Raw genomic sequence first — 18,808 nt, 5'->3', positions numbered from 1 at the left:
AGTGATCACTCACTACTTGTTGTCTATCCACATTTTTAGCTCATCTGATTTTTTGAGAAAAAAAAGATGAGTTATTGTCATCACTTGGTCGGCGTCTGTGTCGGCGTCGGCATTGCCTGGTTAAGTTTTATGTTTAGGTCAGCTTTTCTCCTAAACTATGAAAGCTAGCTATTGCTTTGAAACTTGCAACAGTTGTTCACCATCATAAGCTGACTATGTACATCAAGAAACATAACTCCATCCTGCTTTTTGCAAGAATTATGGCCTTTTTTGGACTTAGAAAATCATGGGTAGGACAATTTTTCTATTTTACAAAAAGAAATCAGATGAGCGTCAGCACCCGCAAGGCGGTGCTCTTGTTTTTCATCCATGTTTCCTCTGAAGCCAGAGAAATTCCTTTGCTAACCCACTCCAAGTTGGGGGTTGCACCTGTACAAGTTGTTTTAAATCACTTTAACAAAGTTATATTTGAAACATTTTGTTAATAAGTTTGCTTCCAGTGGCTGTACATACATGTATAAATAGCTCCCTAACACCTTGAACTGACCATAAATTGGCCATTTTAAAAAAACAATCATGTTACAATTAAATTTCTCTATCTGCTGATAAATCGCACAATCATACAATCACCTGATTCCAGATGTGAATGTCTGGACAGTTTACATCATTTGAAAAGCTGTGACCTAATGCCAATACCAGATATTGAAAATGAATCCAAAAGACTTGACAATTACTTGCTTTTATTGCAACATTTCATAGTTGTGCTGATATTTTGCATGTAATATTATAAAAGCTAAATTTTATATAATCTACTGCTTTGACAAGTTTGTAAGTTGATTAATTGCAAATTAACAGAAAAAAAAAATGGACATATATGCAATATTATGTCTAGTGAATATGCGAATTACTTTGGATTGTAAATCACACTCTTAGAACACAGAAGTGAAGAGAAAAAGAAAAACATCTAACCTAAATGAATGATATAATGTTTTTTGTAAGTTCTATACCATTATATTTACTAATAGTTTTGATAAACATTGTAACACTGTTTTGTATGCTTACCTGGAATGTGTAAACCGTGAAACATGTATTTCAAAATGACATAGTGCTAAAACAAGCACAAATATTCATCTCTGTTTAATTAATATTTACATGTTTCCAGTGTGATAAAATTAAAGTGTTTGTATCTTATACAATGAATTACTTCTTTATTATGTCTGCCACCACACAGTCGTGTGGGAGACATATTGATTTACTCCAGTCTGTGTGTGTGTCTAATACAAAGCTTGTCCGCACTCTTAAGTCGAACATTTCTCATCCGATCTTCACCAAACTTCAACAAAATGTGTCTGCCTATAAGTGCTTGGCCAAGTTTGATAACTAGCCAAATCGGCCTAGGCACTTCGGAATTATTATGCCCCCGAAGGGAGGCATATTAGTTTTCAACTGTCCGTCCGTTCGTTCGTTAGTTCGTTAGTCACAACGTTAACTTTTTGCATGAAGGCACTTTACTCGCGAACCACTGCATCCAGGACCTTCAAACTTCACGTGCTGATAGTACTTATTGAGTACACCACCCTAACTGACTTTGGGGTCACCAGGTCAACGGTCAAGGTCACAGGGGCCAACGTTAACTTTTTGCATGAAGGTATTTTACTCGCGAACCACTGCACCCAGGACCTTCAAACTTCACATGCTGATAGTACTTATTGAGTACACCACCCCTACTGACTTTGGGGTCACCAGGTCAAAGGTCAAGGTCACAGGGGCTAACAATAACTTTTTGCATGAAGGCACTTTACTCGCGAACCACTTCACCCAGGACCTTCAAACTTCACATGCTGATAGTACTTATTGAGTACACCACCCCTACTGACTTTGGGGTCACCAGGTCAAAGGTCAAGGTCACAGGGGCCAATGTTAACTTTTTGCATGAAGGCACTTTACATGCGAACCAATGCACCCAGGACCTTCAAACTTCACATGCTGATAGTACTTACTGAGTACACCACCCCTACTGACTTTGGGGTCACCAGGTCAAAAGTCAAGGACACAGGAGCTAACGTTAACTTTTTGCATGAAGGCACTTTACTCGCGAACCACTTCACCCAGGACCTTCAAACTTCACATGCTGATAGTACTTATTGAGTACACCACTCCTACTAACTTTGGGGTCACCAGGTCAAAGGTCAAGGTCACTGGGGCCAACGTTAATTTTTTGCATGAAGGCACTTTTCTCGCAAACCATTTCACCCAGGACCTTCAAACTTTACATGCTGATAGTACTTTATGAGTACACCAATCCTACTGACTTTGGGATCACCAGGTCAAAGGTCAAGGCCACAGGGGCCAACGGTAACATTTTGCATGAAGGCACTTTACATGCGAACCACTTCATTCAGGACCTTCAAACTTCACATGCTGATAGTACTTATTGAGTACACCACCCCTACTGACTTTCGGGTCACCAGGTCAAAGGTCAAGGTGCTGCGGGAGCATTTGTCACCATTAGTGACAGCTCTTGTGGATCTTGAATTACAAAAAAAAGACTCAGATTTCATGCACATTTTTGCCCCCAAACCGGCACCTATACTCCTTTTAAGAGTAGTAGTAAGTAGTATAGGGTGTATATATCCTTTTGGTGTTGAGAAAGCGCATGTACATGTGGATTAAATAAACAGTATATAAAGACTGACTTAACTATTTAGATGATTAGGCAGTTGTGGGAGACATGCGCTTTTCTCAAAAGCATCTCTAGTTATATTTGATTTAAACTTCATAGCGTTACTTTAAATACCATGTCACTTTTTAATTTATATATATGTCCTCTTCATTAATGTAAGCACTTCCATAAATACAATGCTTATACACTTACATATATTTCAGTGCTTTGTGGTGGCCCTGGGTTATAAACAGTTAACAGAGCTCAGTTTGACAGGACACCATTACCCTTCTTTGGCGGAACTTGCAATGGACAAGTTTTCTGAGGTAATACAGGACTTTTTCTCTTCATTTTGGGAATGCCACCGTCACCCGTACAATTGGGAAACTTGATACTTGATTTCTTTTCTAAAAACATCTTAAAATGTTTTATGGTTTATTGAATTTAATGAGTAAGAGTTTTCAAAATCGCAAAACTATTATTGAAAAGCCAAAACATCCTAGGCAGTAATAAGGGTTTGGGATTTTTAAGTTCAACATGGGGAAAAAACATACTTTTTAGCTCGAATATTCGAAGCATAAGTGGAACTATCCTACTCGCCACCGCGTTGGTGTAACGCCTTGGGTAAGTTTTTTTTACCTGTCAACATTTTGACAAAGCCTTTTGAGATAAAGCTTTGAAACTTTCAACACTTGTGTACCATCAATATGTCCAGTTTTAAGCAAGAGTACATAACTCCATCAAGGGTTTTGGCTGAATTATGGCCCCCTTTAACTTGCAAATCTTGGTTAAGTTTTTCATACCAGTTCATATTTTGTGTAAACTGTTTGACATATGGCTTTGAAACTTTTATCACTTGTTTATTATAACAGTCTCTATCTGTAGGGAAGAGTACACAACTCTTGTCAACTATTTTGGCTGAGTTATGGCCCTTTTTGGACTTGGAAATTGGTACAATTTTCGAAGAAGTCCATGTTTTGTTAAAACTATTTGACATGTGGCTTTGAAACTTTGAACACTTGTTTATCATCATTATTTCCATCTGTAGGCAAGAAGACATAACTCAATTTTCTCATGTTCTTATACTTTGCAGGGTGGATATACAAAGTATCAACAGACACACAGATTGGGTGGACCTCTCAGTGATGTCACATCCAGGAAAAGAAAAGGTAAGTTATAGTTTTTAAGGTAGTAGACACATATTAAAAATTGGCAAATTACATATTCTTTGAACGCGATTTTAACATTCTCTGTCTGATATTTACAGATAGTTGAGATGGCAAAGGTTAACCGGTTAACCGAGTAGTTGTTCTGTGTTCCGAGTATTGATTACAAAATTTAGTAATTGAGTACTCGAAAAAAAAAATATTTAAAAATAAAGAAAAAAAGACTAGAAACACGTCAATTTTAATGCCAAAGTGTCTACCTGTCATCTTTTCGATAAGTTATCCAGATTATAAAAACCCGAAGGTATGAATTGATGCACAGTGGTCAGTAATGACCCCTGACAGGTAACACGTGTATGCAAAATCATAATCGCTGTAAATTGTAATTATGCCACTTATTGCAGTATGGCTTATATCATAAACAATTAGAAAATCGCACCACACCTGTGTGCAAACGTTAAAATTAGCAGTACATCATAAAGAACATATCCTTTATTATTTAAAAAGTAAACCAGTCCAGTATTATGCCGACTTCGCAGTTCTCTGCAGAAGTTAGGCTTAGTGTTTTATTAGTTGCCGACAAATTGAATAATTGTGATATTAAATGAGCTGTTAAAATTTACTCAATTTTCGTATGTTTTGCGTTTTGACATTCTGATTATCTTACATAAAATATTACTTGTAATATATCAATTAACTGTTACAATGTGTGTTGGTTTTACATTCTCGAGGTTTTCCTTTAGCACAAAGTAATTATTTACCACTGTATCCAACAATAAAAAAATGGTGTTGAAACATTATATCACTGCTTACGGGAGCCAGTCTCACTTGGGCATAGAATTTCTCATGTGAGGAAGCCATCCAGGTGGATTATGGAAAGTTGATGTTTCACCCAGATGCCTGGGCTGAAATATAGTACAGAGAGACACCTGGGGTCCACCATGAAGAGCTGGAAAGTCACCTTGTGACCTTGAATTGATAATTGTGTTGGTTTAATGTTAAACCCAACAAAAACAAAAAAATAAATATTTGGACCAAAGCCCATCTAAGCAGTAGGAACACTTAAGTATTGCTTTTATAATGTGCTAGGTTATATTCACAATGGCAGAGCTGATAGGTCAGCCAAAGGAAACTGTTCAGCTTGGTATGAATGAATTATGAGTTTAAGTAAAACTATAATTGAGCCGCACCATGAGAAAACCAACATAGTGCATTTGCGACAAGCATGGATCTAGACCAGCTTGCACATCCGCGCAGTCTGGTCAGGATCCATGCTGTTTGCTTTGTTCACCTTGATGATATCTAGGTCAAATTTGAAACTGGGTCACGTACGGTCAAAAACTAGGTCAGTAGGTCTGAAAATAGAAAAACTTTGTGTCCTCTCTAGAGGCCATATTTTTCATGGGATCTTTATGAAAATTGGTCAGAATGTTCATCTTGATGATATCTAGGTCAAGTTCGAAACTGGGTCACGTGCTGTCAATAACTAGGTCAGTAGATCTAAAAATAGAAAAACCTTGTGACCTCTTTAGAGGCCATATTTTTCAAGAGATCTTCATGAAAATTGGTCAGAATGTTGACCTTGATGATATCTAGTTCAAGTTCGAAACTGGGTTACGTGCGGTCAAAAACTAGGTCAGTAGGTCTAAAAATAGAAAAACCTTGTGACCTCTTTAGAGGCCATATTTTTCAAGAGATCTTCATGAAAATTGGTCAGAATGTTGACCTTGATGATATCTAGTTCAAGTTCGAAACTGGGTTACGTGCGGTCAAAAACTAGGTCAGTAGGTCTAAAAATAGAAAAACCTTTTGATGTCTCTAGAGGCCATATTTCTCAATGGATCTTCATGAAAATTGGTGAGAATGTTCAGCTTGATGATATCTAGGTCAGGTTCGTAACTGGGTCATGTGCGGTCAAAAACTAGGTCATTAGGTCAAATAATAGAAAAACCTTGTGACCTCTCTAGAGGTCATATTTTTCAATGGATCTTCATGAAAATTGGTCAGAATTTTTTATCTTGATGATATCTAGGTCACATGTGCTCAAAAACTAGGTCACTATGTCAAATAATAGAAATAAGAAAAGAAAAGGTAAATTTTAATCTTTAAGGTAGTGGACTAATATTAAAAATCGGCAAATTACATATTCTTTGAACGCGATTTTAACATTCTCTGTCTGATATTTACAGATAGTTGAGATGGCAAAGGTTAACCGGTTAACCGAGTAGTTGTTCTGTGTTCCGAGTATTGATTACAAAATTTAGTAATTGAGTACTCGAAAAAAAAAATATTTAAAAATAAAGAAAAAAAGACTAGAAACACGTCAATTTTAATGCCAAAGTGTCTACCTGTCATCTTTTCGATAAGTTATCCAGATTATAAAAACCCGAAGGTATGAATTGATGCACAGTGGTCAGTAATGACCCCTGACAGGTAACACGTGTATGCAAAATCATAATCGCTGTAAATTGTAATTATGCCACTTATTGCAGTATGGCTTATATCATAAACAATTAGAAAATCGCACCACACCTGTGTGCAAACGTTAAAATTAGCAGTACATCATAAAGAACATATCCTTTATTATTTAAAAAGTAAACCAGTCCAGTATTATGCCGACTTCGCAGTTCTCTGCAGAAGTTAGGCTTAGTGTTTTATTAGTTGCCGACAAATTGAATAATTGTGATATTAAATGAGCTGTTAAAATTTACTCAATTTTCGTATGTTTTGCGTTTTGACATTCTGATTATCTTACATAAAATATTACTTGTAATATATCAATTAACTGTTACAATGTGTGTTGGTTTTACATTCTCGAGGTTTTCCTTTAGCACAAAGTAATTATTTACCACTGTATCCAACAATAAAAAAATGGTGTTGAAACATTATATCACTGCTTACGGGAGCCAGTCTCACTTGGGCATAGAATTTCTCATGTGAGGAAGCCATCCAGGTGGATTATGGAAAGTTGATGTTTCACCCAGATGCCTGGGCTGAAATATAGTACAGAGAGACACCTGGGGTCCACCATGAAGAGCTGGAAAGTCACCTTGTGACCTTGAATTGATAATTGTGTTGGTTTAATGTTAAACCCAACAAAAACAAAAAAATAAATATTTGGACCAAAGCCCATCTAAGCAGTAGGAACACTTAAGTATTGCTTTTATAATGTGCTAGGTTATATTCACAATGGCAGAGCTGATAGGTCAGCCAAAGGAAACTGTTCAGCTTGGTATGAATGAATTATGAGTTTAAGTAAAACTATAATTGAGCCGCACCATGAGAAAACCAACATAGTGCATTTGCGACAAGCATGGATCTAGACCAGCTTGCACATCCGCGCAGTCTGGTCAGGATCCATGCTGTTTGCTTTCAAAGCCTATTGCAATTAAAGAAACTGTTAGCGAACAGCATGGATCCTGACTATGTTGGTTTTCTCATGGTGCAGCTTATATAGTACAAAGCAACTTCATGCAACCTATTTATCGTACACACTTATTTTGTTAGAAAAAAATATATATTCACGATTCCATATTCAAGAAACTTTTACCCTTAGTTAACCACTTGCCCTGTATGTTTTTATGCCCCCGAAGGGAGGCATATTAGTTTTCAACTGTCCGTTCGTTCGTTCGTTTGTCACAACATTAACTTTTTGCATGAAGGCACTTTACTCGCGAACCACTGCACCCAGGACTTCAAACTTCACATGGTGATAGTACTTATTGAGTACACGACCCCTACTTACTTTGGGGTCTTCAGGTCAAAGGTCAAGGTGCTGCAGGGGCATTTGTCATCATTAGTGACAGCTCTTGTTATCGGATGTGTTCTTCTTTAAACATATTGCTGTGTTGAACTATGGGTCCGAATATACTGCTGCCTTGAACATATTAGTGTTATATAATTTATCCTGATATGACTGTAACTCTGGTTCTGGAGATTTGTTGCAGTTGCTTTTCATTTGTGTTTTTAGCGCAGGTAGTGATTGAAAATGACAAGCTTACAGATACAAACAGAGAACAGAAGCGAAGAAGATTGGAGATTCTAGACGAGAATTTCAGTGAAAATGTGCAACCTACCTTAGAGAAAGTGGAGTACAGGGTAAATAAATACATCTACACAGACGTGGCCTTTTCAGTAGAAATTTTGGAGGATTTGAGTATCTTTTTTCAGACAAATTGAACCACAATTAACAAAATTGTCAAAATTTATTGTTGAGCCCGCTTGCGGTGAGCTCGATATAGTCACCACTTCCGGTGTATGTACTTGCCTCCGTGCGTGCGTCTGTCTGATTTTGTGTGGACCATAACTTTGACATGCATGGACCAATCTTGTTTATATTTGGCATGAATGTTTACCTCAAGGTGTGTCATGCGCAAACGCCATATTCCTATCTCAAAAGTCACGGCGCATTTTTTTTTTCATGCATGGTAGGATTTTTAGCTTACCTGTCACGAAGTGGCAAGGTGAGCTTTTGTGATCACGTGGCGTCCGTCGTCTGTGCGTGCGTCTGTCCGTAAACTTTTGCTTGTGACCACTCTAGAGGTCACATTTTTCATGGGATCTTTATGAAAGTTGGTCAGAATGTTCATCTTGATGATATCTAGGTCAAGTTCGAAACTGGGTCAGGTGCGGTCAAAAACTAGGTCAGTAGATCTAAAAATAGAAAAACGTTGTGACCTCTCTAGAGGCCATATTTTTCATGAGATCTTCATGAAAATTGGTCAGAATGTTCACCTTGATGATATCTAGGTCAAGTTCGAAACTGGGTCATGTGGGGTCAAAAACTAGGTCAGTAGGTCTAAAAATAGAAAAACCTTGTGACCTCTCTAGAGATCATATTTTTCATGAGATCTTCATGAGTATTGGTCAGAATGTTCACCTTGATGATACCTAGGTCAAGTTCGAAACTGGCTCACTTGGGGTCAAAAACTAGGTCAGTAGGTCTAAAAATAGAAAAACCTTGTGACCTCTCTAGAGATCATATTTTTCATGAGATCTTCATGAGTATTGGTCAGAATGTTCACCTTGATGATACCTAGGTCAAGTTCGAAACTGGGTCACGTGGGGTCAAAAACTAGGTCAGTAGGTCTAAAAATAGAAAAACCTTGTGACCTCTCTGGAGGCCATATTTCTCAATGGATCTTCATGAAAAATGGTCAGAATGTTCACCTTGATGATATCTAGGTCAAGTTCGAAACTGGGTCACGTGGGGTCAAAAACTAGGTCAGTAGGTCTAAAAATAGAAAAACCTTGTGACCTCTCTAGAGATCATATTTTTCATGAGATCTTCATGAGTATTGGTCAGAATGTTCACCTTGATGATACCTAGGTCAAGTTCGAAACTGGCTCACTTGGGGTCAAAAACTAGGTCAGTAGGTCTAAAAATAGAAAAACCTTGTGACCTCTCTAGAGATCATATTTTTCATGAGATCTTCATGAGTATTGGTCAGAATGTTCACCTTGATGATACCTAGGTCAAGTTCGAAACTGGCTCACTTGGGGTCAAAAACTAGGTCAGTAGGTCTAAAAATAGAAAAACCTTGTGACCTCTCTAGAGGCCATATTTCTCAATGGATCTTCATGAAAAATGGTCAGAATGTTCACCTTGATGATATCTAGGTCAAGTTTGAAACTGGGTCACGTACGGTCAAAAACTAGGTCAGTAGGTCTGAAAATAGAAAAACTTTGTGTCCTCTCTAGAGGCCATATTTTTCATGGGATCTTTATGAAAATTGGTCAGAATGTTCATCTTGATGATATCTAGGTCAAGTTCGAAACTGGGTCACGTGCTGTCAATAACTAGGTCAGTAGATCTAAAAATAGAAAAACCTTGTGACCTCTTTAGAGGCCATATTTTTCAAGAGATCTTCATGAAAATTGGTCAGAATGTTGACCTTGATGATATCTAGTTCAAGTTCGAAACTGGGTTACGTGCGGTCAAAAACTAGGTCAGTAGGTCTAAAAATAGAAAAACCTTGTGACCTCTTTAGAGGCCATATTTTTCAAGAGATCTTCATGAAAATTGGTCAGAATGTTGACCTTGATGATATCTAGTTCAAGTTCGAAACTGGGTTACGTGCGGTCAAAAACTAGGTCAGTAGGTCTAAAAATAGAAAAACCTTTTGATGTCTCTAGAGGCCATATTTCTCAATGGATCTTCATGAAAATTGGTGAGAATGTTCAGCTTGATGATATCTAGGTCAGGTTCGTAACTGGGTCATGTGCGGTCAAAAACTAGGTCATTAGGTCAAATAATAGAAAAACCTTGTGACCTCTCTAGAGGTCATATTTTTCAATGGATCTTCATGAAAATTGGTCAGAATTTTTTATCTTGATGATATCTAGGTCACATGTGCTCAAAAACTAGGTCACTATGTCAAATAATAGAAATAACTAGGTCATACTCAGTTCAACACTGGGTCATGTGGGGATAGGTGAGCGATTCAGGACCATCATGGTCCTCTTGTTATGTTACTTGGCATGAATGTTCACCATTATGAGACAACAGTGTCATGCGCAAAAACAAGGTCCCTAGGTCCAAGGTCAAGGTCACACTTGACAGCTGGTAGGTTCTACATTCTGCGCGTGGGCATACTTGTTATTTTTTATAAGCCCGTTTGAAAAACGGGACGTATTATGGGAACGCCCCTGGTGGGCGGTGTCCACAGACTTTGTCCGGAGCATATCTTCTACATGCATGGAGGGATTTTAATGAAACTTGGCACAGTTGTTCACCATCATGAGACGGAGTGTCATGCGCAATAACCAGGTCCCTAGGTCTAAGGTCAAGGTCACAGAGGTCAAATGTCAAATTCAAGAATGACTTTGTCCGGAGCATATCTTCATGCATGGAGGGATTTTGATGAAAGTTGGCACAATTGTTCATCATCATGAGACGGAGTGTCTTGCGCAAGAACCAGGTCCCTAGGTCAAAGGTCAAGGTCACAGAAGTCAAAGGATACAAGAATGAAAACTTTGTCCGGAGCATTTCTTCTTCATGCATGGAGGGATTTTGATATAACTTGGCATAAATGTTCACCACCACGAGGCGGAGTGTCATGCGCAAGAACCAGGTCCCTAGGTCTAAGGTCAAGGTCACACTTAGAGGTCAAAGGATACAAGAATGAAAACCTTTTCCGGAGCATTTCTTCTTTGTGCATAGAGGGATTTTGATATAACTTGGCACAAATGTTCAACACCACAAGACGAATGTCTTGCGCAAGAACCAGGTCTAAGGTCAAGGTCACACTTAGAGGCCAAAGGTCAGATACAAGAATGACTTTGTCCGAAGCATTTCTTCTTCATGCATGGAGTTTTTTTGTGGACTTCCATTTGCAAATACAGGTGCTAGAGTAAAGAAATTTGCTGTGATGGGCGTATATTGTGACATTCTGGCACTCTTGTTGAAATAGTAAGTTGTAGGTTTGATAAAAGCTGTAGTAGTGTAGTAAACATTGTTAAGCGTTTTTATTCATCAGAACTTCGCAGTCCAAGTTCACAGTGACCTTGAAGGTAAAAATGAAACGTCCAGTTGCGTCTGAGAAGTCATCATGGGAAGCATGTGTGTGTCTCAACTAGCTCTTCTTATTTCAGAAATTAAATTATCTTTGACACTTTAAACTTGCAATGCTTCAATCAGGTAGTTAAGTTTCACTTGCTTCTCAGCGCTATGGGTTCAAGATCACACTTTGGGTGTAAAATGCTTTATGTAAGGCAGTCATCCAGCTGGTTTATTAAAGGTCAATGGTTCTGCTCTGAAATGATGCTTAGAGGGACATGTAGGATGTTCCTCTGACATATAAGGGTGAAAAGTTACTGTTTGACATAAAATTGTTGTGGTGTTACTTAAAACCCTTTTAGTTTAAGTGATTATGTCTTTTGTCAATTGTACAGGAAAAGTCTGCCTTGTATGATGTCTGTATTTGTTATTGGGTGTTCTATGTCAAAGTTTCAGCAAGTAGTCATCTTTTTTTATATTTCTTATTCAGGTCGAATTGCCATACAGAAACAAAGAAATTGTACCAGAATTGAAAAACGATGGCAATTTGCTACACAGCCGAGTGCGTTTCCGTGGAACTAGTGTACTGGAAGGACTAAGAAATCTTGCAGCAGCTTCTTATGCCACTGTGCCTTTACCAAAACATTTAACATGCATTTCATCAAGAGCTAGGAACACCTTTTTATTAGCAAAACCACAAAAAACTGTAAATACATCATCACAAAATGTGACTCACAATCAGACAAAACATGGGAAGTAGAGGGAAGACGTATTTGGTGCATTTTACTAAACGATAATTTTAAAAGACTTTCAATATACTGGAAAAATGTGTAGTTTCTTGATATGAACATGTACAACAATATGTTTGAATCATGAGAAGCTAAAATGTTTTATATGAACATGACCAATATTCAGTAAATATACTAGCTATCATCATCAGAGTCACAAAAATGGTTTTGCTAAGTACATTCAGTATAATTATGAGGTAAGACTAAAAAGTTCAAAACTGACATGATATTAAGACAAATTTTAGACTTTATTTTATCGATGTTTCTGTGCTATGCCTTTTTTCAAAATAAACAAGTAAAATGGAAGTTCTAAAAAATATAACTAAAAAAATATAAGATTTCATACATTTGATAAACTCTTCACATTGCCTAGTCAACAAAATATCGAAATGAATTTTGGCAAAACTGTAATGTATAATCTGAGATACAAGTATTTTCTATGGAAATTATAAAGAAACAGGTGTTAGAAAATGGCGATATTACTTGTTATCCATCAATCATCTAACAATATTTTGGAATTCAAGCTATTTGGTTGAAATGTTTCTTTACTTATATATTTAATTTAAGAAGTGTCTTTACATAAGTGATTAATGTCACCAGTCCTGTTATTTTATCTATTGGTTTAAGTGAAAAGTCATTTATATCATGATTTTGTACAGTATAATGCAAAGCTATATTTGAAAAATAGGGCAGACCGGTAGATTTTTATACGCCCATTTCTGAAAGAGTGGGGCGTATTATGTGAACACCCGTAGTGAGCAGCAGGCGGGCGGCGTCCAAAGCATGCCTGCTCTGTAAGTCAAAACAGTTTTCATCCGATCTTCACCAAACTTGCTGACAATGTTTGTGGGCATAATATCTCGACCAAGTTCAATAATCAACCAAATCGCCCCAGGCACTCTTGGATTATGACCCTTGAATTACTCTAAAAACTTTGAATTTAGCCTCTTGGATTATGGCCCTTGAATTACTCGAAAAACTGCGAATTTAGCCTTGTCTGCTGTCTAAGTCGAACAGTTTTCATCTGATCTTCACCAAACTTGCTGATAATGTTTGTGGGGATAATATCTCGGCCAAGTTCAATAACCAACCAAATCGCCCCATGCACTCTTGGATTATGACCCTTGAATTACTCTAAAAACTTCGAATTTAGCCTCTTGGATTATGGCCCTTGAATTACTCGAAAAACTGCGAAATTTAGCCTTGTCTGCTCTCTAAGTCGAACAGTTTTCATCTGATCTTCACCAAACTTGCTGACAATGTTTGTGGGCATAATATCTCGGCCAAGTTCAATATCCACCCAAATCGCCCCAGGCACTCTTGGATTATGACCCTTGAATTACTCTAAAAACTTCGAATTTAGCCTTTTCCACTCTCTAAGTTGAACAGATACGATCTTCACCAAACTTAAATTTTTGCAATATTTTTTATATTTCGTAAATTATTTTCAACTTGCAGAAAAGATTAGTATATATTGGCAATAAAAGTAAAACTGGAAACACATTTCCATTGTTGTATTTTGTAATATTGTTACATCATAGTTTTTAAACCTTTTTAGCTCACCAGAAAAAGAAGTACTTTTTACAGAAATGTGTCATAGTCTCAACATTAATTATGCAGATTTTTCTTATGTACTAGAGCTAAATATAGAAATATCTTCAAACATTTTCTGCTGAATTATTAGTTTGCTTTTAAAATAATTTCATGGGGACCCTTCTATCAAAATTGTTCATATTCATCTGATTTGCTATAAAAAATGCCAACCAGAGCTAAAAAAAAATTAAAGAGAAAAACCTTCAAACATCATTGTTTCATAAACCACTGATAGGATTGAAATCAATTTTCAGAATTGTTCCTTCTGTGACCCTATACCTTAAAGATGTTAAAATTCTGGAACTTTTATGATGCTTTAGTATGTTTGCTGAACTTTAAAAGAGGAAAAATTAAGCCACGCCATGAGAAAACCAACATAGTGCGTTTGCGACCAGCATGGATCCAGACCAGCCTGCGCATCCGCGCAGTCTGGTCAGGATCCATGCTGTTTGCTTTCAAAGTCTATTGCAATTAGAGAAACCGTTAGCGAACAGCATGGATCTTGACCAGACTGCGCGGACACGCTATGTTGGTTTTCTCATAGCACAGCTCAATTATGTTTCTGATATTTTTATGATCTTTCAGATTTTATTGAATTAAGTATGATATATATTATTACAACTTTAGTTGAAGAGTTTTTAGCTTTACTTTGTACATATTTTGCATACTTAGTAAGCATGATCATCCAATTTTTATGAGAACATTTTATTGTCATGCAGTTTGAAATCAGTTAAAGTCTTCTCCCTGTAAATTGTACTTTTATCATTCAGTTGTATTAATGGTACAGTATTTTGTGTATCATTTTATTAAGTACTTTATTTTTAAGTACTCTTTTACCTTACATGAAATATAATGTTAATATAGGACTAGAAAACAGGCTGTTAATGTACACTTTTTCAGTAACATCTTTTCTGAATTTAAGGCTATATATAAAGAACTAAACAGATTGGTAATAGGGACCTTTAAAACATTGTAAGTAAACATGTATCTTGACTAGATTTGAATTTTTAATAGCATAAATTTCAATTTTAGTTGTAAATTTCAACCATTTTGGTGGTGAGTGAGTGACACCTTAAAGTTATTTATTGACATATCTTAATAAAACTCTTAGGATATCTTAGCATAAAAGCACCATTTTCTGGTAAAAGAATTGTAGAATTAACCTTTAGCCTGCTGGCGGCAGAAGATTCTGCCTTTGCGACCAGTGCAGACCAAGCTCAGCCTGCACATCCGTGCAGGCTGATCATGGTCTGCACTGTTCGCTATTCAGTCAGTAAATTTTCAGCTAACACCCCTTTGAATAATAAGTGTTACTGCCCACATTGAATGATGGACCAGTCCATTTTAAAAATTGAGCAGGCTAAAGGTTAAAAAATATATATATACAAAATTGTTCATAGGTCAGAATTTTACATGGAAAAAAACCCATATTTTTTAGCCATAAAGTTGACACCATGGAACATTTTAAAAGTTAAAAGTTTCTTCTGTCAGCCCTAGAGATCTTTAGATTGTTGTTTAACTTGTATCAATTTCTTGCAAAACAAGTAGAAATTCTAAAATAAAAACGCCACACACTGCATTTTTTTATCAAGTGTTTACCCAACTTAGCCAGCAGGAAATCTTTAGTCACTCTGTAGTTAATGCCCTTAAGTTACTCAGAATTGCAAAAAATACGGGCACTAAACCAGATTGTTACCCCTGATGACGCGCAGACTGTAGCCATGGTAATATGAAAGTTTACTTGGTTTTAAATTGTCATTGACATAAGACAGTAAAAGGATCTAGTCTTGTGGACACATATATAGTTTGTTCAGGTGGTCTTCAGACGAAATTTACATGACTTGTGTGATAGACCCATTGATTATACTTTAATATTGTTAATAAACATTGTTGTTCAAATGAAATGGTATTTGTTATCTATTTATACTACTGATAATTCAAGTACTGGTCATAAGACTGGTTTTGAACAATATAGGATTGTGTTTCTACATCTGCTGGTCAGTTAGTCTATTTGCCCAGTGATTATCTTCCAGCCGTCAAGGATTTTTATATTACTTGGCACACCATGCACAACACATAGACCTCGTATAAGGTCAACATGATTTTTTACTTTCCATTCAGTAACTCAAGTACCAATCACGGGATTTTAATGTTACTCGGCACAAATGTTCCCCATAACAGGAATATTTCAGAAAACCCAGACCCATAGCTCAAAGGGTAAGGTCACATTTAGAGCTCATGCACAGACATCAAATCCCCTCGCTCAAAGATCAAGATCACTCTTGCAGTGGTTCTCCTGACTGCTCCATAACTCAGCCCCCAACAAGGATTTTGATATTTGGTGGTATTCATGTTCTTCAATAGACTGTCGTGCTCGGCATATAACAAAATGATTGGTCGTTTTCAACATCAAGATCCTTAGCTCAAAGGTCGAGCATGTACTTGGAGTTCAAAGGTTAACTACTTTTTGTGTGTCCGCTCGGTAAATCAAGTAATTGTTATGTTACCTAACAATTATGTTCCTAGTAATTACACTGTTGGTCATATGTAACTGCCAGACCCGTAGGTCAAAGGTTAAGGTCAAACGTTCAACAGTGTCTGGTGTCTGCTCAATAACTTATCCATGAACAGATTTTAATATTTATTGATACATCAAAATGATGAACTGGTACCCAGACCAAACTTAAAGGTCAAGGTCATCTTTAATATGGTGATTTCCTTTACATTTCAATTTTGTTTCACTATTTTCCCAGCTGTTTATAAATGAAATACGATTGAAATATTCTCTTTACATTAATAGATGTTAAAAGAAACTATCAACAGTTCCTATAGATCTTCAGAAATGCAAATTTAAATCCAAGCATTTTGCTTTTATATTTAAGCCTATTTATAATCGCCTCTGTTAATTAAACCCATACGAGCGACATCTCCAAAATATGATTAGTTAAAGTCGGAAGACAGTGCAAGATACAGAACACGCTGTTTTAAGCACCCATTCACGTGACTATTATCCCAATGTTAATTATTTCAGTTAGTGGAATTGGTAATCGAACTCAAAACCCCTTGTTTCGTAGTCTGTCAGTGTTACCCCCGGATTACACGGTCTGTTCTTCAAAACATTTTGCATTATATCATACTGTATATATATAAAGCAGGATATTGTATATGTATTATTGACATTAATTTCTCATTTTCAGTACTTTAGAGCATTTTAATGATATGAAAACCATACATAGTCATTTAGTATAACATGTCTTCTTACCAAAAACAAAAGAATATTGGGATGTTATGAAAATAATCTATTCTGAAAAACACCACCCTCTGAAAATGCTCCCTTGAAAACTGACGTTTAGCAATTACGCGTATGTAGACAATTAAAACCTGGAAATTCACAATGAATTTTCTCTTTACAATAGCAATAAAAGTAAGCCAAAAGAATAACTGCCACATCCTCATATGACTCTATACCAAATTTCAACAGCATGTAACAAAATTTTGGACTACTTCACAAGTAACACTTGGTAGTCACTTAATATTTGGTGTAATCAGTCCATATCTGAAATACTCGGTGAAGCCAAAAAAATTATTCCTGAACTAGGATGAAGATTATTGGAGAGGTCTAGCGTTGGCTTTTAAACTAGGAGGATTTAGACTAATCTACTGATTTTACGGCGTTTACGGTGAGCCAATCTAAAATTGCCCAATGCGCATGCGCACAAGTAAGTTGTGAAATCCTCCTAAGACGAAAATAATTGTTCATTTAAAATAAAGAAATATAGTGTAATACTATAGTTACAAATGTTGGAAACGGCTCAGTTATTAACAAAAAAAAAATATATATAGATATATATTTACCATTCTTTTTCGCAGTATTCAAAGATATCCATATGAATTGAATCACGTTAAAATGTATTTCGTTCAATGAAATGAATTTATTGTCCAACTGGCGTGTTCGTTTGCCCCGTTCGGAAGATCTGCCGGAATAAGAAGAGTTCTTTAGAGCTTCTGTGTTTTCCATCCGATAGTCGGAGATGTTAATCACGTGATCAAAACAAGGCGGCAATTCGACATATAAACCTTACAAACTGAGTAATAAACTAGAACAAATAAAATGTTTAGAATTTCTTTTTCAGATAGCACATTAACAATAAAAATCTCTGAAAAAATACGTTTTAAAAAAGAATGATATATTTTTTCACTTCCGGCAGACGTCCGTTCGATTTGGATTTTCTTCTTAGCTTTTCTAAAGCTTCTCGGAAGCTATTCTCTTGGGCACAAACGAACGGGGCAGTTGACAAACAAGCCTGTCAGGTGAGGTTCTCGCAAAAATGGTAAGACGCTAATTTTGCAGCTTTCACCAGGGCCAAGTTCAGTGTACAATTATTGCAGTGGTAGCTTTTGAACATTTTTAAATGAAATTCAGTAACTAGGAAATGCTTGGGCCTACAGTCCTCGGACTGGCGGGGGTTGATCATAACATGAAGATGACTTATTGACTAATAGGTCACAGTGACCTGCAACAGGGAAACTGTTTTTCGCCTATAGCACAACCTATCATATAATCGGAGACATAGATAACAATTGTTATCTATGTCTCTGATATAACTTTAAAAGGAGCAACACTGGACCTCTCCTAGGTTTCTTTTTTAAAAGAAGCCTACTTGTATAGAATTATGGTGAACAAAGCTGACATCTGACACTTGATGCGATTATGGTAATTAAGGTATTACCGTTTTCCAGTTATTAAGGAAATATCTGGAATAATCCCCTTTTAAACAGGTCGTTACTGAATAAGGACATGCAAACGAAATTAACGTGTTTTGTTGTTATTTTTTGCTAACAATTGTATTTGAAAAAAATAGGTATCCATTTTTGTAACAAAATCATGAAAATTTTCTAATTTAGGGTGTATCTGCCAGTAAGCACATTGCCCGCTCTTTGCAGCTTTACAAAACTGCATGCAATTTCGATTTTTTTAAGATTTATACAGAATTTCGTAGAAGTAAGATCGTGGAGAAACTATTATTGAAAACTTTGGCCTTTACAATTGTAGTTAAATGACAGTATTATGAGCTCTAGTCCTTATTTTATTACCTTAACT

At 36.5% G+C, this 18,808-nt stretch overlaps 1 protein-coding gene across 1 annotated transcript in view; it reads left to right on the top strand.

The window, feature by feature from the left end:
- LOC123549541 (uncharacterized) overlaps positions 1-15,605 on the top strand; it is a 43,287-nt gene extending 27,682 nt beyond the window's left edge. The window contains exons 6-9 of the mRNA XM_045337709.2: positions 2,887-2,988; positions 3,756-3,831; positions 7,799-7,926; positions 11,817-15,605. Coding sequence (XP_045193644.2) covers positions 2,887-2,988; positions 3,756-3,831; positions 7,799-7,926; positions 11,817-12,086 — 576 coding nt within the window. The 3' untranslated portion in view covers positions 12,087-15,605. The remainder of the gene's footprint in view (positions 1-2,886; positions 2,989-3,755; positions 3,832-7,798; positions 7,927-11,816) is intronic.
- The last annotated feature ends 3,203 nt before the right edge of the window (positions 15,606-18,808 follow it).

The sequence above is a fragment of the Mercenaria mercenaria genome, chromosome 6, assembly GCF_021730395.1.
Source record: "Mercenaria mercenaria strain notata chromosome 6, MADL_Memer_1, whole genome shotgun sequence".
Lineage (NCBI taxonomy): Eukaryota > Metazoa > Mollusca > Bivalvia > Venerida > Veneridae > Mercenaria > Mercenaria mercenaria.
This window is presented reverse-complemented; position numbering and strand designations above follow the sequence as displayed.